The sequence below is a fragment of the Corvus kubaryi genome, unplaced genomic scaffold (genome assembly GCF_017639235.1).
Source record: "Corvus kubaryi isolate FWS band 111438036 unplaced genomic scaffold, C.kubaryi_AGA036_p1.0 65022, whole genome shotgun sequence".
Lineage (NCBI taxonomy): Eukaryota > Metazoa > Chordata > Aves > Passeriformes > Corvidae > Corvus > Corvus kubaryi.
In genome coordinates this window covers 113,185-140,137 of record NW_024581701.1, presented here as the reverse complement: position 1 = coordinate 140,137, position 26,953 = coordinate 113,185, and the positions used below count along the sequence as shown (strand labels likewise).

The window sequence follows — 26,953 nt, the reverse complement described above, 5'->3', positions numbered from 1 at the left end:
ATTTTTTATCATCTATAAGGTCAAAGGGTGGATTAAAGGTGCCATTTAGGGGCAGTGGTTTTCTAACCCATGAGATAAGAACTCCCTATAAAGAAGACTCAGTCTGAAGCAATAAGCCATAAACTGAGATAGGGAGAAGGCAACCTACACCTGCATCTTAAGCAATACTGAGGGATGGAAATGCCCTAAGCCCAAAGAAATTCCCTGAAGGCAGAATGCTCCTTCCCACCTGAACTCTGGAAAGGGGAGGCAATCTCATTCCTATTTATTAACTCCTTCACGTAATAAGGGACAGTTCCCTCTTCCCTCCCATACCGTTGCTCTCAGGAAGAGTTTCACAGTCTAAGATAAGCAATTACTCATGCTGAAGTTGCAAAATAGTAAATCTGCTGCTGAAATCAATACAATGCAAAGGCAAGTACTTTTGTGTAGAATGTTTTTATTATTACATTGAGAGTGTCTGTTAAATTAACCTGGGCAGTCCAAGCACTTTCCCAAGGAATAAATCTTTTTCTTACATTACACACAGTAAAGGGAGGAGGGAAAAACCTCATAAAACCTTTATTTTCTGTTGAGGAGATAAATGTTTCAGTTACCAATTTGTAAAGTACAGTAAGGTATGTATGCCATAGGGAGTTATAAGATATTAAAAATTATCTGTAATTCTTTTCTATGGAATATTTTATGATTAGTAAACTCTTCTGGGCAGTCCTGTTGTGGGGTGAGGAGCATGGCTGGGAGGCATTTCTCTGGATGGTGACTGCTAGCAATTAATATTTGCCCTAGTTCTTTTTCTTGCTATTTTTGCTGACTTGGAGTAGCTGACTGTGAGGGATTTATGAATTGCTCTGGTTCCAGGCTCTTTCAGTAAGCGGTGTTTCAGGGAGCCAAGAAGCAGAGCTGCAAAGGCAGTATTGCACTCTGTGGCATTTCCCCTCCATGTGTTTGTAAAGCATGCTGGGGGAAGGAATCACAAGCAGATATCAGTGTTAAAGCTGAGGGCTCAAAGGGCGCGTGGGCAGGAGCGCAAGGCTGCTCTGGGGGTGCTGAGCTCTGTGTGTGCAAGCAGAGGAGACAGAGATATTTGTGGCCCACAGCCTCGTGGCTGAAGTTTGCAGGTTCCTTCACCACCTGCCAGACAGGCTTTGAAGATGGCCAAGAAAACTCTTCAGGTATAAAATGTGCCTGCACATATGTGCGTCTAAATGAATGTGCACGCTCATACACACAAATCCAGGAACTCTGGGAGAAACAAGACTGACTGTGTCTTTTATAAAACCTTTGTCCAGCTGCTAATGCTGTGGCCAGACTGCCCCTAAGGCTGCTGTGGTTTCCCATTCCCACAGGTGTTTGCCAAATCCAGTGTGCTCTGACTGCTTGCACTGTGCTCTTTGCTGTGCTTCTGGGTGGATTTTTTCAGCTTCAGTCCTTGAAGTGTCCCTTTTAAGGGACACAGAAGAATTAATTCCTTTTGCTCAAGTGATGCAAAAGCAGTTAAACATGATGCAGAACTTGGGCTGGAATCCTTAGGTCTGTTTTATTCTCAGGGACTTTTTATTTGGGCCTGCATCCTTAAGACATTATGCAATAAAGAGGTAGAGAATGATGGTATGAAAGGATAAAATAAATGTTCAGCTATTTTCCCATGGTTTGGAAGTAGAAGCACCTTTAATATCAATAGAAAACCAGAATTTGTATCTCTTGTGCACATAAACTAGGGGATTTAACTTAGAATAGTCTGGATTTTTGATAGCTAGTCATCTGTCTGACAAAGTATTCTGTCTGATTTCTGTTCATGATTTTTCAGGGAGTTTGTTATAATCGGTTGCACTACTTCTACAGTTTTTCCTTTGCTGCTCTCAAATTCATAATTCGCACCACTGAATTGGTAAATAGCATTTTCTGCTAAGTGGTCAGATGCAATTGTTCACTGACTGAACAATTTGGGATTCTTCTATGTACTCAGCACTTATGTGCACACACATTCATGAACATAGACACACACACACACACACGCACATATACTCAAATGAGTATACAATTTACTATAAAAAAATAGAGTCACAGTGCTAAATTCAGCACCAGGTATGTTTTAATGCACCTTCCTCCCTCACCTCAGGGGGATTCTGAAACATGGGTTTAGATGACCTACGTTCAAGTGGTAGAACCAGGAAAAATGTGTCATTATTAAATTAAATAGGGCCTTTGTCTTGCCTTGGATTCCACTGAGGACAAATACATGTTTCTTTCAAAAAAAAAACAAGCAGCAGAAGCAAAGTCATGTGCAAATAATGAAAGAATCATTGCAGACTGTTTGGGAGGACAGCTCCAGGAAGCAGGGAATACGTTCACAGGCATTGTTTGCTGCTGGTCTTCACAATGCCCTTTGTCTTCTGCAAATGTTATTGCAATTGAACACTGGCTCAGCCAAATGAAGTGAATCAGAGAGTACTTATTTAGGAGAACATTTGGAATGAATAATATGTGGCATAATTTCTGAAGGTTGGCAGTTATGAAACCTCTTCCTTTTACAAAGGGCCTTCATCTCTGTGTAATATTCACTTATTGGCCAGCCAAAACATGAACTTGTTTCCCCAGCTAGGAAAGCAGCACTCTCCAGCACTTACACATCAGCATGTGAGCATAAGCACAGTATATTTATGAATTGTTTATAGGAAACCCACAGGATGAATCAAGGGTTTGCCTGAAACAAGGGTCTGCCTGGGTGTACACCAGACTCCTTTCTTTGCCTGTCACAGAACCTGCCTCCAAGCCAGCCCAAAAATCGAATTCTCAGGGCTGACGACGTTTTTCACCCTTAACATGGAACTAGAAAGCGGATTCCACAAGAGGGAGCCAGAAAACAAAGAATCTTTCATGAAGCAGGCTATTAAACTCTTTACAGAATAAAGTGGTGGACGTGCTACCTTGTGTCCATTATCAACCAGCGCAGGCGGCTGAGCTGCTGCTCCTCTCCCACTATGATGGCTGTTTGTTGTGTGGGAACATCAGGTCGTTCTTCAGGGCTTTGTAAAGATTGACAAAGGATTCAGCCCAAGTGTCTTTCTGGTGGCCCTGAGACTGAGCAGCTCTGTAGGCCGTGTACACCATGGTCAGCACTGTCCTTTCAAAGTCTTCTTTCTTGAGGACCCTGGGGTAGGAAGCCAGCCTGCTGCTCAGCCTGCGGATCTCCGTGATGCTCTTGGGGATAATCTCATTGCAGACGGTGTCAAACTCAGCAGCCTTCCTCAGGGAAGCCAGCTCCTCATCTTTGATGGAGATCCTCTGACCTTTGTCAATGTCAAGCTCAGCTAAAAGAAACTGGTACAAAATCAGAATACAGAAAGCTATTTATTTTCTCCAAGCGACTCTAGACAGAGTAAATGTGAATTAACAACATGGCCTTGGGTCTTTAATTTTTGTCAAATGGAGACAATTGCACTGTCTGGATGTGGGGAAGACCAGAAAGTTTCTGTGTTGGCATTGGACTCCTGTGTTACCTGCCTGGGAAAACTAGAGACAGGCTAAGGGGAAAGGAAAGAGTAAAAGGAAAAAGCAGGCAGTCTTCTGTTGTCCAAAACTGGCATGGGCTGCTGCTGGTGCCACATGGGGATTAGAGAGGTGGAGACAGCAGCACAGCTGGGAAAGGCTGTTTACGCTGCCAGGGATAGCCAAGGTCTGAATGAGCACAGCAGTGACTTCCAAGCCCATGTCCCCTGTTTGGACATCCAATCCTAGTTTCTAAAAATGTGGGCTAGATAGATTTGACCCCTACACCTTGTTCAGTCAGGCCACTTTCCCTTACTAACCGTATGACCAGAATGTGATTTACAGATTGCTGTGCTGTGAAAGAAGGGACATGGATTGCTCTGAAGAGAAACAGTCATGCCCTTGGGATTACTTTGCAATACTTGTGGCTTTAATAATTGTGGACTGAGACACAGACCAAAGAATCTACATGCATTGTGTTGTTTATATGCAACTGTTCTGTGAGAAAGTTGCTTTCAGTGGAAAGCCTTTCACTCTGGTTTTCACTTTGCTCAAAGATCTGAGTTTGTCATACATGTATATATCTACATATAGATGTTCCCACCCTTCTGGTGGACTATCACACAGGCATGGGTTTACTGCTGGCATGACTAAAAGTGACATGAAGCCAGATAATGAATAACCCACCCCAGTATGGACAGTACCCCCAGTCTTGGTTAAGGCTTAAGGTGCATATACTGAACCTCATAAAGCAGGACCACATCTTCCAGCGAGTTCTGTAACACTGGGTTGAGGAAAGCAGCTGAAGACCTCTTGAATCGCTGAGCAGCTGGGAAAAGCATAGCTGGAAAACAATAATGGGAAAAGAGAGGTTCTATAAAGTGCCAAACACTGACAAGAAGAAGCACTTTTCAATAGTAGAGTCAAGTAAAAACCTGAGTTGCAAAGACTTACTGTACAGTACGACATTTTGCTGTAAATAAAATGTGTGGCAGGGACTGCTTTGACCCTGATCTACCAGAGTTAACTGTTTGTCCTAGATCCATAGGGTGCCTAACACAGAGTGCTTTGCTATCCAAGCCTGAGGCTCTGAGCTGCAGCCTCAGAGGTGAAAGGAATTGGATAATTGCAGCATCAACATTGTCTGAAATACATGTGCTTTTCCTGGATCAAAAAAGGGAAATCAATACTGACATTCAATAAAACCTACTTTTTCAGTCCGTTCTTCTACTGTCATGCTTCTGAGACTCTGCATTTCTCCTGGTTTCAGTTGTCTAAATGTTGATCTCCCCTTATTTATTAGAGACAGATCCACCAGAGAGTAATCAGCTCATCTGTCCCAGGCATTTACACTTGGAAAGAGTGACTCACCCAGATGTCTGTGTCTCTTCACTGAGCCTGTTACCAGCTTAGACAAGACAGCTACATCCAGTGAGGTGAATCCCAGCTTACTGTGCCTTTAATACTTTGCAGTATTTTCCAGTAATAACTGGAAAAAACAGAGCCTGCTATGATCAGGTATTGGTTCACCACTGTGAAGTGCACTACAGACTTTGTGTCAGGGAAATGAGACAGAAAACATATGTACAGTCCCTGAACTTAGCACCCCAGTGGAGTAGAGCATTTGTGGAATCAGTGACCTGGACAGTCCGGAGTATAGAAAACATCTGATGCTGCTTTAGAGAAGACCTAAATGCTTTGAGTTATTAACCAAGTTACTAACCATCCATGTACTTTTCAAAGGTCTAAATTACTTTCAGAGCAGAAAGGAAAAATTCTGTTTTGTGTTTTAGTTGTATATTATTATTTGTATTTTATTTAGATTTTGATGTTTGGGTAATCATAATTTGAATTTGTTGGATTTTATTTCAAATATTTAGGAATAGGAAGAGTTGTTTTTTTTAATCTGTGCTTATGTGACTATTGGTATGTTTCCTGTAAACTTCATTTCTCAACTTTAGCTCTGTTTACCAATAGATAAACTTGGAAACCAGTGTAAGAAAAAAAGGAAACAAATGCCCCACATTTTGAAAGACATTATGATTCCCCTGTCAAAATTAAGATTTTTTAGAATTATGAGTAATATCTAATAGAACATGAAGCTAACTTTGAATTTCTGAAAAGTTTCATCCCACCCTTCCTCTACCAGAATTTTTTTCCCATGAAGCATTTTTACTAAATCCATTTTGTCTAGTTTTGCCAAAGTTCTTGTGATAGACTTTGCATGCTGCCTGTAAAAAAACTGAACATCATTTAAAGCTCTCTCTTCTGGGCATTAAAAAAAAAAAAAAGCTGGAGCAACTGTAATTATTTTATGGAAAAGTTTTCCCTACTCTCTGACTACATGGTTCATCAGACAATTTGCCTCTTTGGTTACCCAAGCAGATCATAAATATGCAGTTTCTTCCAGGCTCTGTACCCTAAATGCAGCCCTGTTTGCTGCACCATTGGCAACTGTTGGCTTTGTTATAGTTCGGCTTGTTAATGATATTTAAATTCTAGTAAATCAAGAAGAGAGAAACCAGACCCTCAGGACCTTTATTATGCAGCATATGGAAATGAATCGGGATAATGCTAGGTATGAAGCAATTCATACTTGACACAACAAAGGGTATTTTGGCCTTAAATTAGCTAAGGAATAAGTAAAATATTTTGTTGAATTGCAGTAAACCTACTGGAGATAGATATAGTAGATAGCATGAGTATGGCATTTTGATAAGATACCTCCGGAGCTGGCTGCCTCTTATCCCGCCCATGTGAGTTTAGATCAAGATGTTTAAAATGACGGGATAGTGCTTTCCGGGTGTGTGACTAAAAGCCTAAAGGAGGGAACGCACCGAGGCAAAGAACAGAGATGTTGAAAAGGGTTTGGTCTCTGCAGCAGCCTTCCCCCAGCCCAGCACCATGCCTTTAGCACCTGAGCAGCTTGCCTGGCCCAGCAGAGGAGGAGGGAGTTTGGGAGAGATCCCAAGCTGCCTGCAGGGTCTGCTGTGGGAGAGTGTTTGCCTGGCTGACCACTGGCATTGGAGCTGTGCCCATTTGCTGCTGCTGCTCCATCCCTGATGTTTCCCGCTCTTGCTCAGAGCTTTGCTGAGGCACACTGGAGCTACTCCATTTTTTGCTCTTGACAATTCCAGAATGCAATTGAGTGCATGTGAAGCACTTGAAACTTCAAGCACTAATTGCTGAGTAATTAAAACTTTTATTATGGGGCAATTAAAACTCTAATTACTAAGCAGCTGGCAGAAATCCAGTCCAGAATGATGACTATTCATTTTTATCTCTTTTAGATGCCCTTTTGGTGAAAACAGCCTCAGAGCACGGAGTACCTCTACATATGCAGATGGTTTACATCTCAAATATCCCCTTGAGCCATGGGAAAAGTGTCTGTGGCATCTTGCTTCAGTGATGTCATTCTTCTTGTCATCACACTGATCGCTTTTAACTTTCAATCCGAGCACAGATTCCCACCGTGGAGCTGAGCTGGGAGTCACCAGCTTCAGCCCAACACCACTCACCCAGAAAAGCCTCAGCTAAGGACTCACACAAAAATGAATGCCATGGTATTGATTCAGTACTGGCCCACTTGCTGAGTCACAGGTCATACCTCAGAAACAAGCAGGGTTTGACTATCCTGCTCTTCCCAGGATAACATGGCTTAGGTTAGGAGATTCAAAGGGACAAGGGCTTGGGCTGCTCTGTCCTGAGAAGGGGCTTTTTATGCATATCAGAGGCATGCCAGCCCCCGCAGCACTGACTCCCTCGTCTCATTATCTCATTCCCAAAACATATTAAAGTCTGTTACAGCTCTTAGGGATTCTACTCAGAAAGTCTTTCAGAGCTCATTTGTATTTGTCATGGTTATCTGATTTTCCTGATCTGCATTTTATTCAGTCCTTCCCTTTCTCTTTCTTCCTGCTCAGTAGTCAAATCCTTCCATCATCACTCCTTCCACAGTCCTCTCCATGAATTCATGAGTTCCTCCAAGTCTGTATGAGCATTTAGAGCAAGCACTCTGATTTTCATTGTACTGACTTAACACACGTGTCAGTTAAGCACAATAGCTGAGATATAGAAAGATTTTCAGTCAGTTTCTGCAGTTAGTGATTGCAAATTCCACTTGAAACTTTTTTGCTGACTTTTACTTCTTCCTGCATTTACTTCCATCTCTGACATGAGTTGTCTGGGGACATAAAGAACAGTAGAAGAGTTTAGAACTCTTCACTAATTTCTTTCCCAAGGGACTTCTCTGTAAAGCTGTCAAGCAATTGAAGATGCAAGGTGATGTGCATCACTTTATGCTGATGTTGCAGCCAATTCATTTCAATGGCAGTAGCCATGAACATCTAAGCAGCAGAGATCCCCAATTAGTATTGAGAGAGAAAGCTCAGCCCAGGGATCTCTGAAGTTGGTGGAGAGTCTCCTATCAATTCATTGTTTTTATTTCTCTTACAAGTGTGTTAAGACATCTCCAGTGTAGATAAGGGTGTTTCTGTCGTAAGGGCTGATCAGTCACGTAACAAAAAGCTTATTATTCGGGGAGACAAGTTAGGAAACACAAGGTTTTCATTACCCTTACTGAAAACATTTTCTATTATATATCTTTGTACTGCCACGCTCATCCTCTTCCAAATACCCAAATCTTCAAATCTCCTTCTCCAGTGGGGCCTTGGGAGTTCTGCCTTGCTGCCCAGTCAGGGCTCAGGGCTGGCGGTGGATCAGAGAGAGCAGCATGTCTGAGCACAGCCACCCCCTCTGAGCCTCCCTGCCTGGCCCTGCACGGCCTCATCCTGTGCCCTGGAGTGCACCACTGCCTCTGCCTGAAGATTTCAGGCAGCCCACACATCTCCTGCTAAAATGCCTGTCAAACTTGGTGCAAAAACCCCTCTTCTCTGCACTGCTTGCAGCAGGAGCCCATCCCATCTCCTATGGCTCTGTTGACTCAATTCCACTCTCCTTCCAGACTACCCACGTTCTTAAACAAAAAGAAAGCCATATTTGCCAACCCATTGACCTGCTTCTAACCACTTAGCTCATGCATCTTTATGGTTTAAACATAACATCACATTTGAGGCTGAAAATAGCCTCATTTTATAGATGTTTTCATCTCTCTTAAGAACTCTGCCAGAATCTTCTGCACTTCATTAGCCATGTGGTAAATATTTGTGATCCTCTCCCAGGTTTTCCCTGCAGTTTCATTGGTGAGGGTACAGATATTTAGTTTTGCTTTCCAGTTCATGCATCTGCTCGTGATTTCCCAGTTGCTTCCTGTGATGTGTTTGCTCAATAAGTACAGAGCATAGCTGCAAGAGTTCTCAGTTATCTGTGCATCATCAATGCCCTTTTCTTCCCCTATGAAAAGGTATGAAGCACAATTTGGCCCCTGTATGGACCATTGCTCCAAAGCAAGTACAGCTCCCCAGGGCTCTAGGACATGAACAGTTTAATTGGGGTTATGACTCAAAGGAATTATTTTGATTGCCGTCAGAGGCATGAAAAAGAGTTATCTCATTGCTTCAGTAGGACCCCTTTTATGGAGGAGCAGAGGAACAAGAAGGATTTGATTCTTCAAGGTGGATGAAAGTTTTTGCCAAAGAAAGCAAACTCAGCACTGTCCACAAAGTGATTGTATAGGCAGAAACAGTAGCCATTAGAATTAACAATATGCAAAAATGATGAGTGGTCCAGGCTGCCTGAATCTATTTTGTTGCAGTTTCTAGAAGCTGTTGTTTTGGATTTTAGGGCAAATGCCTGAAATGCTCACAAGAGGATTCTTTATTGTGTGGGTGACTGCACACTGGAACAGATTGTCCAGAGGGGTTGCGGAGTCTCCCTCACTGGAGATATTTAAGAATCGTCTGAACACAATCCTGTGCCTTGGGGATATCCTGCCTCTGGGATGACCCTGCTTGAACAGGGAGGTGGGACCAGGTGATCCACTGTGGTCCCTTCCAACCCATTCTGTGTCTATAACTCTTTATGGGAAGCAGTGGTTTGAGCTCTCCATGACCATGCTGTGCAGAAGAGAAGAGGACATGAGTGTCAAAGGTTGCAAACACTTGAAAAAAGCTTTTGTTTCATGGTTCTCTTTGATAACCTTACTTCTGAGGGCTTGCACACAGACCAGAAGTATCTTTTATGCATAAAGCGTTTTATTTCTGTCAAATGATGCTTTGGTGAGTCCAAGCTGAGTTACCTCATTGCTGGAGTAACAATTCACTATTCCCTATTTGCTGCCTCAGGCTAACTTGGAAATACCCTTTGAAAAACGTGTCTTTACCATTCTCCAGTGGTGCCAAAAGCATCATTTACTCCAGGGTGGGGGGATATTGACCTATGAGAGGTGTGTTGGGCAGTGAAAGTGGTAATGTAAACCACAAAAAGGGCAGTATTATTAAAGGACTAATGCGTTTTATGCATTTTACTCCTTGTCCTGCCCTTGGCTCATCCCCAGAAGGATGCATCTTCACCATCTGCAAGGTGTTTGTACTGTCCTGGGCCTGCAGCTGTACACAGGGCAGAACATGAGCTTTGGCTACATTTCCTGACTTTTGGCTCTTTTATATCAAAACTGCAATATTAGAAATGATTGAACACTTTGTCCTAACGCAGGAGAAATTGAAAGAGTGGGGAGCCAGAGGAAGAATAAGAGGAATAAAATAAGGGAAACACACAAAATCCTAGAAAGACAAGAGAAAAATGCTGCAGTGCTATAGCCTAGCATCCGAAACTTGTGCCTGGATTTGCAGTTATTCACACAAGTAGCTTCCATGACAACAAGTGCAGTGCATTACTGGGAGATTAAATCACAATGTCCCTTAGGAGAACACAGCAGCAAGATGGAGAAAACATTTTAATTACAAAACAACATGAATTAGCACATGTTGAAAAGCAGCTACTGAGAGAATTTGCCTCTTTTTACTCTCAGTTCATATCCTTGCTTTTTTAGCTCCTAAGGCTAAACTTAATTCCTGACTGTTGACTAAAAGCGGGAGTGGACATTATCATTATCTTTAGTTACTTTAAAAAAATGGTTAAAGGAAAAGAAAAGCTTTGTCTCAAAAAGTTTTGTCAATAAGGATGTAAGAAGTAGATCACCCCACAAAAGTTTGCAACAGGCAATACTGTTCTTAGGAAAAAAATCAGTTTAAAACACTTAAAATTAATAGCAGATATTCAGTTCTGTAGTGCAACACATAACCAGCTTTTTTCAAAGTAAGTTAGTTTTTACTAATTTATCTCCTTTTTAAGGAACAAACACATTCTGAAAGGGTGTCTCAGCTGCATAAAACAGAACCCATTCCCACATAAACTTGTGCACTTCATAAATGACCTGAGATGTGTGAGGTTAGATTAATGTGCAACAGAGTTTCCATACAAAAAACTAGAGTGGTAATAGCCTGTCTAGCTACTAGGCACAAGTAAGAAATGTAAAGGTGTATTAGAAAGACCAAAAAGCCATTATGCTTGCAGGAATGTATATTGCTAGAGAAGAAAATGGTTCAGCTGAGCCTGTGTTTGTGAGAGGTGGAGGATATTTACATTTATGACTTAAGTGAAATGGTTTCAAAGACATCACTAGCACCAACCAGCTAAAATGGTCTGAGAATTTATTCTCTCATATGGAATTTCCATTATGCAGCATTTTCACCTATTCCCAGCCTGAAAATGTATACTGTGTTATTTATTCTTCCCTTGGTGTGATAAGGAGGGGGTCCCCACCTGGAATTATTTATGCTCATAAAAAAACATTGCAGTCAGCCAGAAGAGGCCTTTATTATGCTGGAGTAAAGTTGCTGCAGAAGGTGTGAAGAGAAAAAATACACACAGAGAAACTGAAGGAAAGAAGAAGTAGAATATACTATCTTATCTTTCGGTTTGCTGTCATATTACCACAGACTGGGGGTAGGCTACGGCAAAAACTGTATAAGTGAAGGCCAGCAACAAAGAAAAGAAATATCAACCTGCTCCACAGGTTTAACACATAGCCAATAAATAATTGTGGTAGCACAGTTAATGTCAGGCAGACTTGGGAAATGGACCAGTACTTTATATTCCTGTCTTCATTGCAGAGCCACCTCTCCTTCCCTATCTGCATTGCTCACATGGCCCTTATCCAAGGAAAAGACATCAAGCAGTCTTAATTAAACATATTTGAAATTGATTCTTACAAATCAACAAGTGAAGGGATATAACAAAATTCCAATCTACTTCCATTTCTCCCAGGAGGCAGCAGAGAAGGGAGTGAGTGAGGGAAGGGAGGAATCAAAACAGCTATGTGTTTGTGTTTTGGTGCTGAGCAGTGGGGAAGCACCCGAGGAGCAGAGTGAAGCAGCTGCCTCTGCTGCTGAGCAATGGAGAGAGAGCAAGGGAAATCAGAGCTCTGCTTCATAGGAAAAGGCAGAACTATAGCAGCTCCCAGAGCTTCCTGCATGGTGCTACTGCTGCTCTGAAAGGAAAGCCCTTCAACACCACATCACTGTCACCAGTTCTCTGCCTTTTCATAGTAACATTACAGAGCCCAAAGCGGTGGGCTCAAGCCTTGCACCACGTCCCAGGCATGTATTTCCTCACAGCTGAGTCACTGGGCACAGAGAAAAGGTATTCATTCAGTAGTGAAGAATGGTTGGGTTTCCTTTGTGTCTTGGCAGACAAGGTGGCTGCTTGGCGAGGGCTGTGCTGAGTCTGACCTAATGGAGCTGTAGCTGCAAGGGGCAGCCCGGCTCTCCTGCCCGGCACTCCTTCCTTCCCTTTGTGCTGACACCAACACCACTTTGTGTGGCCAAACAGGGAGCTAAGCCAGGAATCTGCCTGGTCGTGAATGAAGGGGGAAAGCAAACAAAAAAAAAACCAAACAGTGGTAGATTTTAGCTGCCTCACTTCACAACACATCTGCTATGCCAGCAGCATTTCTACGTGTGAGAAACTCCCAGTGCAGTTGTTCTCTGACTGTTCTTAGTGTATCTGGTGATGATTCAAGTCCTCAGATGACTTAAGGATGGACATCAGGCCCGGGAGGAAGAGCAGAAGCCCTTCCTCATGCCTTCATACCCTTGATCTAACCACCACATGAATAAGATCACTGTTTTGTTGATGACCACCTCAACAAGGGTAGTCACTGCTCTTGCTAGAGGTGAGGGTTGGCTGCAGGATCATTAGCTGCCAAATAGTTCTTCCCCTTCTATGCTTACACCCCACTGAGCTTTTGACAGAGGAAATTCAACTGGCAGAAAGAATATGTAAAATTTATTCTCAGACTGGATGAAGAGGAAGGAATTAAAGGTCCAGTTTGAACTACAGACCTAGCAGAGAGTAGTACGGAATTTTATTTCATTATCACATGACAGCTCAGAAATGCTGGGGACCCTGGAATTATTCACTTAAGCCATCTATGAATGGTTTCAACTGGCAAATAAATTCAAGTGTCTGACAGTGGGTCTAGGAGCAGTCTCTGATCTGATTAACAACTATTATTATTTTATTCGTATATGAACTACTCACTCACATGAAACAACAAGGTATTCCTCATACTCACTAAGTATGAATATCACAGCTCAAAACTGAGGAGGAATAAACGTTAGATTGATCATTTCTTCTCCCTCCAACTAGAAACAATCAGAAATGTCTTCCCTTTTCCTTCAGATCCTCATCCAAATTGAAATAAATTGTTAGGAAGTGAATACAAAAATACCAGTTTTCTGCTTCCTCTGCTCTGGGATTTCACTTGTTCTTCAAAAGCAGGGAAACCCCAGCTGCCTTTCCAGCTGTTCATTGAGCTCCAAATGTCAGTGCACCTGCTGTGGTTTTCTTAATGACATGAATATGTGCTGGATGAGAAAGAGTATAAATCAGCCTTGCCCAGTAAACAAAAAGAATGGGGATACTGGGTCCTTTTTGTAAGAAATGTGTTATTTTTGGAGGCAGTGCCTTTTCAAATCATTGTGTGATTTATAGTAGTGTTGATAAAGATAAGGAGTCTGAGAAAGGGACTCAGACCTGAAGATGGATTTGGGTTTGTCTCTGAACTGGACTGGTACAGCTGCTTTGCCACCTGAGCAAACCATGAAGGATGGAGAGCTGGGCTGTATCCCTGGGTGAGAGTCAAGGGAAACGTGTTTCTCCTGGAGAGGTGAGTGAGGATCGGCACGGGAAGACATCTGTTCTGTCAAGTACACACCTGCATGCATGTCTGGGCCCCGTTATGTTAATGTCTGCATCCGTGTGGAAATAAAATTACAATATTAATGGAGCTTAAATATAATTCTCCACTAAATCTAATCAGTGGATTTCAATGTGTGCAGATGCAACGTTGGGCCAAGACAGTCTTTGTGATATTGCCATAAACATAGCAAAGAAATAGAAAGGATGAATGTAAAATGGATTGTGCTTATAGCTGCATCTCCATTTCACAAACACACATATGGGATTTCCATTTTACAAAGCTGACATTTTTCCAGTCTTCACTGTTATTTCATATTCTCCTAAAACCTGGCTGTTTCTAGATCTTTCAGGTTTCACAATCTGCTGAAATAAAGCTGAGACTGACGTACAACTGGATTCACCATTAAATACAGAAAGTCTTGGCAAAACCTGGAATGCTGCAAATTGTTAAAGGCTGCTGGGCACTGTGGGTGAGATCCTCAGATGACCTGAACTGGCACCACCAGCCCTGTGATGCTGCTCTGCTGGCAGCCAGGTCACAGAGAACCCTGTGCTGTGAAAGACATACTTGGGATCACAGAGAAGACAAGAAAGGTAGAGTCAGGGTTACAGAAATCTTACAGCCAACAGAATAACCCAAATATCCTGTTTTCTGAGGAGAGAGACCTGAAAGGCACAAAATGCCGACAGCTGTGCCTGAAGTTGATGGAAATTCAGAACTCAACCTCTTTCACTGCTGCAGTTCCTACCCCTACATGTGCCATCTCCCAGTGGCTCCCAGCCCAAGAGGACCCTGCCAATTTGTCACATGTATTTGACTCAGTGCTCTTGTTCCTTAACATGCACCCTCTTCTGCAGCCATTTGAGCTGAACTTGTAAAGTAGATTTTGGCTTGTGGGAAAATAATGTAAGTAAATATTTAAGGAAAAAATGACCTAATGGTCTAAATTTAGGATGAACAAATTTAGAGAAAGGGCGGAAGGCCTGATTTCCAGTGAAATCCTCTAGCATGCTGCTGACAGAAACCAGCTGGGAGTCGGTTCTTTGGTTTAATTCTGTGTGAGGACTGTGAGGGAAGGCATTAGTACTGTGGAGAAGCACTTCAGGTAATATGCTGTGATGCTCATCATAAATCTCATCCTGTTGTTTGGGCTTTCCTCTTACTAGTTCAGAGACTCTGAAGCTTTCATATTGAAATGAGCTTACTTAGAAAGGTTTTGCTGGCATGTGAGTTACAGCCTGCTAGATAAAAATCTTCTTGTCAGCTTTCTGTCTGCTGCTTTGGCCTACAGAATCACTCCTTGCCAAAGCTGGACTCCAGCATGTGATATATCTGCATGGCAGATCTGGTGGCGTTCTCCCAGGTAAGCTTATAGACATCACCTGGTTATGAGTATGTGATTGATACCCATTTTATATCATCTTCATATGATCTCCTTTTGTCAAGCTGGGGTAGTCATTGTCTGAGGTACTGGAACACACTAGTCATTTGTAGGGGTAGATCGACATTTAGTATGGCCATAAAATAAGGCAGGGACTACTTGTCTCCCTATTTATAATTCCAAATGATAGCCCAAATAATCTTTAAGTTCTGCTTTGACCTCTGAGTGCTGAGGATTAAGGATGGATGAAGCAGAATGAAAACTAGCTTGTCATGGCTGAGCTCCTTGGATTAGTAGCTGTTAACCATTGCATGGGGTTCCAGAGACAGGCTGCCACGAGCACGCCAATTTGTTGTGAAAGGAACGCTCAGAAGGTGATTTATAACTTTGCCTAAATAATACATGCATTAATTTGTCAGCAGAAGCATCCATAGGGAAGTGCATTGGGCTTTGAGAACTGCTCAGTAAACCACAGTATGTTCCAGCAGTTGCTCCCAGCTGGAATTGCAATGAGAAGCACTGGGACTCTTTCCCACCTCAGTGGGCAGACATCCAGTGGGTGCTGAGGTCCAGTCTTGGGTCCAGCAGCATTCATGTGCAGAGGCATCAGGGAGGATACACCTGCTTCTCTGACAGCTTGCATCTTGGTAGGAATGCAGGAATGCATCTTGGTAGGAATTCTTGCATGAATTCGACCAGGAGGGAAAAGCTCCTGGGGGAACATCATAGATGGGTGTGAAAACCAGCTGGGCATGACACACATTTCCATCTTTGATCAAGAAAATAGAAAGGGAGGGTATAAAGTATTTAAGACTCGTGACGAGTTGGTTACACTGCAAAATTTGTGCAAGTAGAAACGGAGCTCTTTGCCTTGATGGTGATATTTTACTTCAGAGGCCCTCTCTGTTCCTTTGGAGGATCTAAGTGCATATGTTGTTCAGCTCTGGCATTCACTCTGGCTGGACCACACTGGCTGTGAGCAGCACTCACAGGGAGTGGGGCTGACATGACGGGGTACATGACGGATTGATGGGCTATGGCACATGCAGTTAGTCATTCAGGGTTTGAAGGGTATCCAGAAATTCCCAGCAAGTGTCCAGCAGCTTCTGGCTAGAAAAGGAGTGTCTTTCTAGGGAAATACAATTTGTTATGGTATCCCTAACACTCAGGTATTTACCAGGCAGATTCTTCAAAACCAGACTTCATCAGCTGAAGCCCACAGCACTCCCCTGCTGTGAACATGCAAAATATAGCACCACAGGAACACTACTCACCAGTCTGTGTGACTGCCCCATCTTCCTCAGCCCCATTGCTAAACATCTCCATCCCCCTCTCTGCCTTCCTGCAGGATTCCCTCCATCCTTAATATGCAGCATTGCCCAGGCCCCAGCCAAGTGCCTGCAGTCTTCCCTCAGCGCAGTAGGATAGTTTTAGGGAGAGATCGGACGCTGTGCTGCCCATTCATTTCACCCTGGCTTTTCCCAGACGTGCTGTGTGTCAACAGGGCCACATCACCATCCTCCTTCTTCTGGAGAGCCCAAGAGGGCAGCCACACAGTGCCCCCTGCCACTTGGGCCTATCTGGGGCTGATAGATCTGATTTTTGCTCATTGTATCCGATTCCTGCTAGGGACAGCTGAGTGTAGAGAAATGTTTGGATGCTTTTTTATCCTAATTTCTTTGTAAGGACCCAACTGAGCTTTATGTTTGCTAAGTACAAGTCAAGTACTTAGTTCTGTCTATTAAAGAGACTGGCAGTAGAAAGCAACAGAACAAGTAGTGCATACATTTTTATCATTAGGCTATTACCTTCCAAAACCTTCTGCCAAATTGGCAGGGTAATCCAGGAAAACAGAAGTTGCTGCAACTATGAAAAATGGATGGTTTCATTCAACACATGCTGTACTATATTATGAGGTCCGTGAGTAGTGTTTAACTGGAAATGGAGTTTGTTCAGTGCCAAGCCATGAATAATTACAGTAAATAAAAAATGAAGCATGTTTTAAATTTCTTTTATTTTAAAAGGGGGCTTAAGACATGAACAGTTCCTTGAGATATAAAATCTGTGCTTAATAAATAAATTCAATAAACACTTTGTGTTTCTTTAGAGCCAAGCATAAACAAAAAAGTAATGTAATGGCTGTGAGCATTATGAAAACCAAGGAGGAAACTGAGGGCTTTCAAAACCTGATCCATTCCTCCAGGGACTGATAGGGAGATACAGGTACTTGGGCAGTTGTGGCTCTGTTTCTTATGACTGATGTTAATGGGAAATGCTGTAGCTCCATAGTCCTGTAAAACTGCAAGTTTCTTGCAACTTCTGTGGAATAAAATGGGCTGTTTCTTGGGCAGTGGCAAGAGTCTTTCTGCATACCTACGCAGTTTAGAAGATCAAAGGGAGGGGTTAAAAGAGTGAAGATATCCTGACACACTGATGATTCAGTAGCAGTAACTTTCATTTTTATACTGTGACTAGAGGTCAATTGCCCAGATTAGAAGCTCTCAACATCCTGGTAGGATGAGAGGCTGTTGGGGACTAGGAGTAAACTTGAGTCCTGCTTACATGAGAAAAAGGCAGTGCCAGCTCCAAAGAAGAGCAACCATTCCAAGAGCCTGAGAGGCAGATGGGTAAGATGAAGACCAGCTGTGACAGATGGACATCTGCTGAAGTGTGGGTTCAAATGGGGATGCATACCATGCTGACAAGGGAGACAGTGCTAATCTAATCTTGACTGGATGGGCACATTACTATTTCCCATCCATATTTATACATTTTCTCTCTCTCTGCACCTTTCCTTTATCTTCGTTTTTCCTCTCCTTCAGACCACTTTCATTTTTACCTCCAGCTTTTTCCCCTATTGTTTCTCAGTATATCTGTCCTTTGCCTTTGTCTCTGTCTCCCTCTTTGTGGCTCAAATTACCCCTGCCAGATTGGAAAGTCTCTACTCTTCCCAAGACAGAGAAGAGTTTAGAAGCATCAAGTCCTTTTGTGGCATATCACCACCTGCCAAATGGATGGAGATGATTAAATCCTGATATTCTGGCTTGCAGCAGATATCCACATCCAGCCCAGTGCAGTTTACTCTCTTCACAATTAGGCAAAACCTATCTGAAGTGTTCTGCTTCCCCTGTGCTGTGCCAGGGGGTGAGGGGGCCAGGCAGGTGTCACAGAAGACCTCGTGAATTTGGGTCTCCAACATGAGACTGGAGCACAGCATTGTCCTTCCACTGTCCCATTTCCTCCCAAATAACCTCTGAGCACTGAACATCTTATTTTTCCCTTTCTCAGCATCTTTTTCCAGCTACCCACCTGGCTCCTCCTGAGCAGAGAGAGAGACTCAGTGGTTTGGAGTCAGGCTCCTGGCTGGTGACCTGTTTCCCTGCGGCTAGGGAGGAATTTCCAGAGGATGAGTGGTATGCAGGCTGCTCTCAGGGGAACTGGGGGCTTGCCAAACCTAACCAGCAAAGTGGGCCAGGAAAGGCCTCACATATGCTTTCACCAGAGGAAAGGAATGTTTGTGGAAATTGGGAGTAGTGGAGCTTATTTAACTTTGCTTCTCTCCTCCTCACATTCTCAGCCTCCAGCCCAGCACTGAGCTTGTGCTCTCACAAGCACTGTGGTAGCAGGAGAAGTGGAGACAGGTTATTGCTGCACCCTGGAGCATCTCAGGGAGGGTAAAATGAGTTACTGGCTGAGGCTTGGTCACTGAGTAAGCATGGAAACACAACAGCTTGTGGTGCAGAGCTGGGCTGGTTTAATGTCTCTGAATGAGCAAGTATGCTGTAGGGGATATATCATAAAGTGCCATAGCAACAGCCAAATTAAACAGGATTTGGGTGTAATGGGAGACACAGGGACAATAGACATACAGGATCCCTTTCTTGACTTTCTTTCCTTCCAGTGAGAGAGAATATCTCACAGATGACAGTCCCTTGGGGTTTTTTGTTTGTGTTAAAAAACAAGTGTCATTTGCAGCTTATTTTCAAGTTGCCTTTTTTTTCCCTTTTAATGATGCTTTGATACATTTCCCCCTCTGCTTCCCAGCACCAGCTCTCTGTACAGCTGACCTGCATCACCTTCACCCATGCCAGTGCCATTTTGCTGTAAAACAACAAATAACTCATTCAGGCTGGAAGATTTTAAAAATCAAGTTACTATAGGAAACCAGATTCAAGATAACGAATTGTGGCCTCACTCCTGAGAGCAGAAAAAGTATTGCTGACTTTTGTTGTGCTGGTTTGCACATTTAAGTGCTTTTAAAGTTAAAGCAGGGGCAGGCTGCTTTGCCCCCTTCAAGCCAAGAGACTGGCACAGCTCCCTGTTTTGCTGCAGCCAGGTCCATGTACCCAGCTGGCTTCTCTTCATCTTGGACGGACTCAGCTCCCCGCGGCAGAACCACCGGGGTGCAGGGAGATTCACAGAGCCCTGGCTGTGCCTACAGGCAATCTCCAATTTGTCCTCCAGCACCCAGGGTCCTGCCCTGTGGGTCCAGCACCTCCAGGGTCCAGCACCAGGACCCTGTGGGTCCTGCCTTGCCTTGAACCCAGGCACAAGCACTGCGTGCGAAGTGAATTGCTGCCCCACTCAGCTCTTCACCTCAGCAATTTACATCTTGCATGTCACTGTCCGAATAATCAGAGCCTCTGCAGCCTGATGATGTTCATTAAGGCCTGCTGACTTCCCTTTTAATTAGATTGTACTATTCAGTGCCTCTGACGGGATTTCTTTCTGCGTGAGAAGCCATTACACTCCTGCTGAATTTGGTGTGGTCTACCCCGAGAAAACGAGAAAAGCACTTTATGCTTCAGAAACAGAATTAAAAATAAATAAATAAATAAATCACAGCTATTAACAATGCACAGGACTACACTCACACAGTCATCCTGAAGAGATTTGGGGCAAGGGATTTAATGACTCTGTACCTCATGATGAAAAAGGATGCTAATATTTCCTCTCCTTAATTACACTGAAAGTTCTCTGGAGAAGGACAGATTATTTTTTATGCTGTGTGTTTGCATAATGCCAGGTACCATTGAGGTCTCTGGGCCCAACAGTTGAGTATAAGGTAACCAGGGGGGGACTCACAGTGTTTTACATGAGTTTATTTCATTCATTACAGAGCTGCTTCACCTATGGAAGAGAACACTGGCTGATCAACAGGCACTAGGAGCAGTGAGATGGTGGTTAGAGGGGGGTGAAGGGAGCTATTTCCAGGTGAAAGTGGAAAGAGACACTTAAAGGGCAGGAGGTGCTTCCCAGATGAACTCTGGCTGGGACAGGAGGACCTTTGTGCAAACTGATCCAGATCCCAGGACAGTTCCATACCTGGAACGGAGGCAAATAGATGTGACACTACAGCCTGCAGGAATTATGAAAAAGATGACCAAAGTGACAGCAAATACCTTACTGACTTGCCAGTCCTCAGTACTGGGATGGAACTGGCATCACCAGAAAGATTCTACAGGTGCCATTTTCAAGCAAACAGTTCTCATTTAGTCTAGCACATAACAAAGAGAAAACAGCTTTACTTCACGCATCTTCCTCTTGTTGTTTACTCAGGTTTCCTCAAAATTGTCTAGTTTCTCTGTCTTTTTAACTCTATAGCTGTGTGAGCAGTAAGATTTAGCCATTTTTTGGCTGCTTCCTGTGGTGAATGAAGTCTCAGAATCACTTAGATCCTTCCTTCCTAACAGCATGACTGCTTTCACAGAGTACAAAATCCATCTGTGATTTAAAATAAAATGTGGAAACTTCCATAATCTATCTTCCCTCTGATCTCACCACAGTTTAGCATCATTGCCCTAGAAAAGATTAGAAGCCTTGATTTTTTTTTTTTTTTAATAAGAATCCTTTGCATGTCTTTCAGGTTCAGGCAGCCACTGTGAATTCTGATTCAGGGATCATACTCCATGCAGGTTAAATTAATTAAGTCTGGGCCTAAAGGAGCATTTGGAGAATCAGGACATGCTAGAATGGATTTTGATTACAATCACAGCCCTACCCTATTGGATATTTATCCTACCATGGTTAAAATCCATTCAGAGACTGTGGTATTCCAGTTACCTTTGCATCTGTACTAATAAGGAATCCCTTTCCCGACCTTCTTCTGGAAGTGCCTTCATCTCCTTACAGATAGAGTTGCAATATTTGGTGCAGAAATAATTTGTGTCAGGGGACTCCAGCCCACAAACCTGCATTCCCAGGAACTGGGCAGACTCATGGAACAGACTCAGGCAGGTGGGAAAAACTTTTGCAGCAGATTGATCACACCTTTTGCAGCTCCAGTGAGGTCATTGGAATGGGCCCAACAAGCAGGGAAGTTGGGGCAATTGAGGCAGTTTTCCAAGTGATCACATGAGAGCCAGAGAAAAGGGAAATATTGCATTTTTCTCACAAGAAGTAATGCTCTTTACGCAGGCAGGCTTAGACAGAGCTGGTGCTGTTTCATAGCTTTCATTTCACATCTTTCATTTACACTGCACATTTTAAGAATTGGATAACAATGTCTTTATAGAATTTAAAGGAAGTTGGATAGATGTTACCATTTAAAAATTTCTGGTAGCTGGTCCAGATGATGTAACTTCTTTTTACACTTGGACCAGATCTCTGGAAACCTTGTCACGTATCAAATAACCCAGACCATAACCTGGTTTACTGAAGGAGAACTGGGTACATAAATGTGTATGTGTTTGACCATTTGTGTTGCAATTACAGCCTGTGTTCAGGCCACATTCCCTTGGCTCATGCTCTCCAAGCCAAAAATGTCCAACAAGGGTTACTGTCGGTGGTGGAACCTCAGAAGCTGCTCAAGGAGGGAGTGCCTGGCTGTAGGGATGCAATATGAGATGCAGCAGGGAAGACAGGGAAATAAGATGAAAAGGAGTGGGGATGAAGGGCATGCTCTAATTGCTGGGGCACTCAATCTTTGCACACACAGCAGAGATCACCTCCAACCAAATGAGTGCAGAGATTAGAATGTATTAAACACTGCTTCCTTACAAAAGTGCTGGCTGGCTTTCCAGCAACAACCAGTCTCTTGCTCTCTTCTACACAGTCTTCCCTCTCCTGGCACAGGACAGCTGCCAGCCCACTCCTGCTAAGCCCACAAGCAGAAGTAGCAGGCAAAAGTTGCTCAGGTAGCAGCTGCTCCATCAAACTCACAAACTGAGCTACCACAACCCTAGAGCAAATTAAAAAAAAAAAAAAGAGTTTGCAATATTGTGGGGAAATCAAGGAGGATGGACCTTTTGTTTGTTCAAGCAATTCCTTCTGCAGAAAACCTTTAAGGAGAGCAAACTCTTCCCCTGGTGCTCTCAAACAACCATTTGACTTTCACCAGCCATTAGAGACTGGGTAGAAAATAAGGCACGCGGACTGGATAGATCTGGATGGGACTGTAATGCTGCTTTTGAGGTCTGGAAGGAGCAGCACAAAAAGTCCCCAAAAGCATGAAACCTCTGTGGAGCTGATATATCCTTTTCTCCCTGATGGGTGAAAAGCATTTTACCCTTTTATTTTATGTCTTTCAACATCTCCTTTCCCAGCCTCCACTGAGGGGTGAACTTACCCTTGCAGCTGCTTCTGCACTGTCCAAAAGCCACAGCCATAAGAAATCTGCATCTTTCCTCCCTGAGTAACCACACAGCAAGAATGCTACTGTTTGTGTGTCCCATTTATTAGAATCAGGCAGCCTTTACAGCAAATAAACTCCAGCCAGCTGAGATGTGCTAATAAGGATTGCCTTAGGGTTTCTCCTCAGGGAACAGACAATTCTTGTAATACTCATAAGGCTCGCTTCTGCTCTCCAGTGGATTGGTACTTCTCAAAGAAGTTTGATGGAAGCAACTGGCAAGCACTGACACTGTCTCTGGTTGCCATAGCTTCATGGAGGAGGTGTTTTGCTTATTTTTGTTGTCAAACCCCAGGATTTTTTCCTTGGTTTCTTCAGAAGAAACATTTCTTAGGAACTGGAATTCTTCTTTGGAACTAGAAGAATTTATACGACCTCACCTCTGCCATTGCACAGGGAATAATACTTAGTCAGTAGAGACTTTTAATTACCTTTTTTCATTATGCTTTTTCCCTAGACAGGAGCTTCACAAAATCTGAGAGGGTAATTCCATGCAGCTAAGCCTACAAGAGGCTCTAGGAAACTTGAGGTGATGACAAGAAAATTATTTCATCATCACTCAGGATCTTTTCTTTATTATTCTAAACACACCCATCCTAAAGACCAAGCTTTGCCTGTGATTTTTGGACCAGTGTTCACAACTCAATCAAAGCAGGCTGAGGAGTGTGTGTAAGATTTTTAATGCAAAGGGCTGAGGCAGTTTAAAAAGAAAAAGGAAAAAATAAAGCACTCTGTTTTCCTGACAGAAATGCATTTCTTTTTTCCCCACTCATTGATGCTTCTAAGCAAAGGGAAAAGGGAGGTGGCAGTCTGGAGATCCCACTCACCAGTCAGCACAAGTGTGTTCATCTTTTCTCATGCCTGAGGTTTTCTTGAGCCAAAGTTTGAATGATTGGTTACAAGGGTTGGGGATCCCAGGCTGCACAGTGCTTCCCAGTGGAAAAATGGTAAAAGCCAGACCTTGTTGTATACAATATTGACTGCTCATTTCCATCACAAACAACAACTGCTGGCAATCAAAGCAAGGTCTTTGCTCTACTGTTTTGTAAACAATCTGGATGACAAGTCAGCATGATGATACACAGATCTGTCTTTCATTTCCACCAGACCAGATGTTGATCTGTCTTTCCTTTTCACTGCAAAACTCAGATCAGGACTTGGATAAGACTTAAATGACTGAGGTTTAACCTAAACAAGACTCAGTTGTCAATTGTGGAGGGAGGGAAGAGCTCTGAGTGTGCAGAAGAATGTGTCATTTCTCAGTACTCCAATTTTATCTTACGTTTCTAAGAAATTTAAAAATTAAGACAGTGTTTGGGCCCTCTCTAGATACTGCAGATTTGGCTGGGCTGACACATAGTTCAGGGGAGTGGAGATTCACTGAAGTAGTCATTGCTGAAGGAGTCATGCCTCTAAAACATCTTTAGAGCAGAATAGTCCCAGCAGATGTGGAAAAGAAATCTGGTTTCCCCCTCAGAAAATGTCTGCACACACTGTTTGTGACAACTGAACTTATCACAACAGGGAATGAATCTTCTCTTCCCTCTGAAGTCTCCAACAACAAGTGCTAGAGCTTCCAGCTTGAAAAAACCCTGCTTCCCCAAAAGGCAAAATAGAGTTCTGATGTTTTTCTTTAAATATTCATGTTGATTAAAGTTGGATTTTAACAGTTGCATTAATTCATTTTAGGGTCGAGGTGTTGTTTAATTAAAATAAGTGTGTTAGCAAAAGTGAAAAACATCCTTAAATTGCATAGTGATTATTCCATGAAAATGAACTCCCTTTTCTTTTCTAATTTTTTTTTCCATTTCTTAGGCAAGGTGACATCATTATTCCAAAGGGTGGGCTTGTGGGTTTTTTTTTTAATATATCATATCTATATATATATATTTTTTTAAATCAGATCTAGTTCTGATTTTTTCACATTTTTGTGTCATCCCTGGAATGACAAATTCTTACCTACAGAATTACAGGATCTTATGATGAAAATTGGTGTTGTTTCCTGTCTCATACCAGAAGAGAAAAGTAAGGCACGTGCAGGTACAATGACTCATGCAATATCAGCCAAGAGTCTGAAGAAAAACTTGTGGAAAGAACCTGCCTTGGTGAGTCCCAGGTCAATGCCCTGCCAGTGAGCTCCCACTAACAGGGATTTCTGTGAAGAACAATTAAGCACTGTAAGGAAAAAATAAGCATTCATACAGCCTGAGCAGGATTGTGTAGCTCTCCATTAATTCCCTCAACCATTCCCTCTCCTACAAACCAAAGCCCAAACCCAACTGGCAGACTAGAATGGTACCAGCTGTGATGAGGAAGACATGGGAGACTGGAGTAAGGAGGGAGGCATTTGAATGCTCTGTTTTTTTAGCAGACCTTTAAGCTTTTAGCAGTTCCTTTAAACATCTGTGAATCTCAATATCAGAACCAAATAAGTCTTCTGGGAGGTGTTTCCTTCCTCCACTTCCAGCAGCCACTGAACCCATGCCAAATACCAGAGGAGAGAATAAAACTAAAAAAGGGAAAGGGCATCATTACTAGCTTTGAAGCAAGCATCTCCTGTGCAATCCAATAGTCCCCAAACATTCCATATGCTGCTGTCACACACCTGAATACACATATGTCACGGCTGTGTATTGTCACATTGGCAGCTAAAGCCTGATAACACATGAGGTCACTTTCTCTGTGTTATCTGTTCTCCTCTGCCAGGGCAGGGTAGCAGCATTCCCAGGCACCTTGCACGATCTAGGCATTCTTTTCTTTACTATTACCAGGTGTCATCCTGCTAGAGCAAATTATGCCAGCTGTGACTGCACAGGCTTTCACTTTAAGGTTTCATACCATATTTTTTGTAAATTCAGGAGAAAAATCAGAAAGAAGAGAGAAAGGAAAAAGTGCAAGAATGTAATTCTCGTTCTTGGGATATTTTATATATTTTTATTATAATAGAACACAAATTTAATTTTACCTTTTTGCACTTATTCAAGTGCATTTTTCTATTTATCTATATATTTTTAGCTGACCTGTTTAACGGAGAAAAAAATTCCAGAGGCAGGGAAAAATTGTATAATTGTGTATGTATATATATATACATACATACATATATATATATATAAATGTATAATGCAACATAATTTCAGACCAAATCTACAACTCAAATTTTTTCTCTTAATAGTTTTTCAGGTTTAAATCTTACCTCTGCTCCATCTGTGGGTCACAGTGGCATGAGCACTGTAATAGAACAGCAGCAGCACCAAAGTCTTCCAAAGCATCCTTCTCTTTAAAATACGTATGTCTAGCTGTATAGTAGATTTTTTATTTCCCAGCTCCTTTCTTTTCAGGAATAAATAATGGCTTTTGGTCTCCCCCTCCCCCTTTGCAGAAGAACCAGTCTATTCTTCTGAGTAGAGCTGAAGTCAGCGCTCAGCTCTTCTCCCAAACCAAGTCTCCTCGGGATCAGGAAACTTACTTTCACAGACAGACTTTGTTTTTATCCACATCTGGAATGACTCATAGTGCATGTGAGTTTGCTGGCAGCTGGCTGAATAAATATCATTACATTTTTGTAGTTGAGTTTCGTTTGTTATATGGGCCAGTTGGAATTTACTTTTGTCCAATAAACAGCCACAAGTATCTTCATTAAAAGAGACTCTGGAACTGTAGCTACTCCTCTGTAACACAGGGGGCTATACACTAACCCCTGTCCAAGGCGAATCCCTCCTCTGGAATGATGGACAGCTGCCCTTGGATGCTTAAGTCAGGGAGTGGGGCCTGTGCTCTGCAAGAACATTTTGCTACTGTGATTCATATAATCACTGCTTTATTAAGAACATATCATGCTGCCTTTAGATTTCAGCTCTAGGCAAGACAAGTCCTGGCCTTTTCCTCCATTTGGCCAGTATGGAGAACAGGAAGGTCCAAATCCTTAACTGGCTCTCCTCAATGGAACTATGAGGAACACTAAACAATCCTAAGGACAGTCTACATTAGCCAGGCTGACTGTGGAGGGGTGACAGTGAAAAAAATAAAAGGCTCCTGATAGACATCTCCTGGCTGATGGTGGTGCCAAGGAACACGACCCTGGAAGAGCTTATCCCAGACTGACTTGGCATGGAGGAAGTTGCAGGTATGCACTGTCCCTGACACAGCTTCGGCAGCAGCATCATGGGGTACATTTTGGGAGTACAGAACCAGAATAACAGCAGGCTGCTATGTGTTGGAACAGACTGAAGAAAAATAGGAATAAAAGGAGTATTTGCAGAACCAGGGGATAGGGGATATTCCATTTGGTATC

The 26,953-nt window shown here is 42.8% G+C and overlaps 1 protein-coding gene across 1 annotated transcript; it reads right to left on the bottom strand.

The window, feature by feature from the left end:
* Positions 1–419: 419 nt before the first annotated feature.
* LOC121672877 (protein FAM180A-like) lies at positions 420–26,144 on the bottom strand. The gene is made up of 3 exons (XM_042045780.1): positions 25,856–26,144; positions 4,233–4,333; positions 420–3,321 (listed from the first exon to the last, which is right to left on the bottom strand). Exons 1-3 carry the CDS (start codon positions 25,929–25,931, stop codon positions 2,980–2,982), a joined length of 519 nt encoding a protein of 172 aa, XP_041901714.1. The 5' UTR covers positions 25,932–26,144; the 3' UTR covers positions 420–2,979.
* Positions 26,145–26,953: the final 809 nt, after the last annotated feature.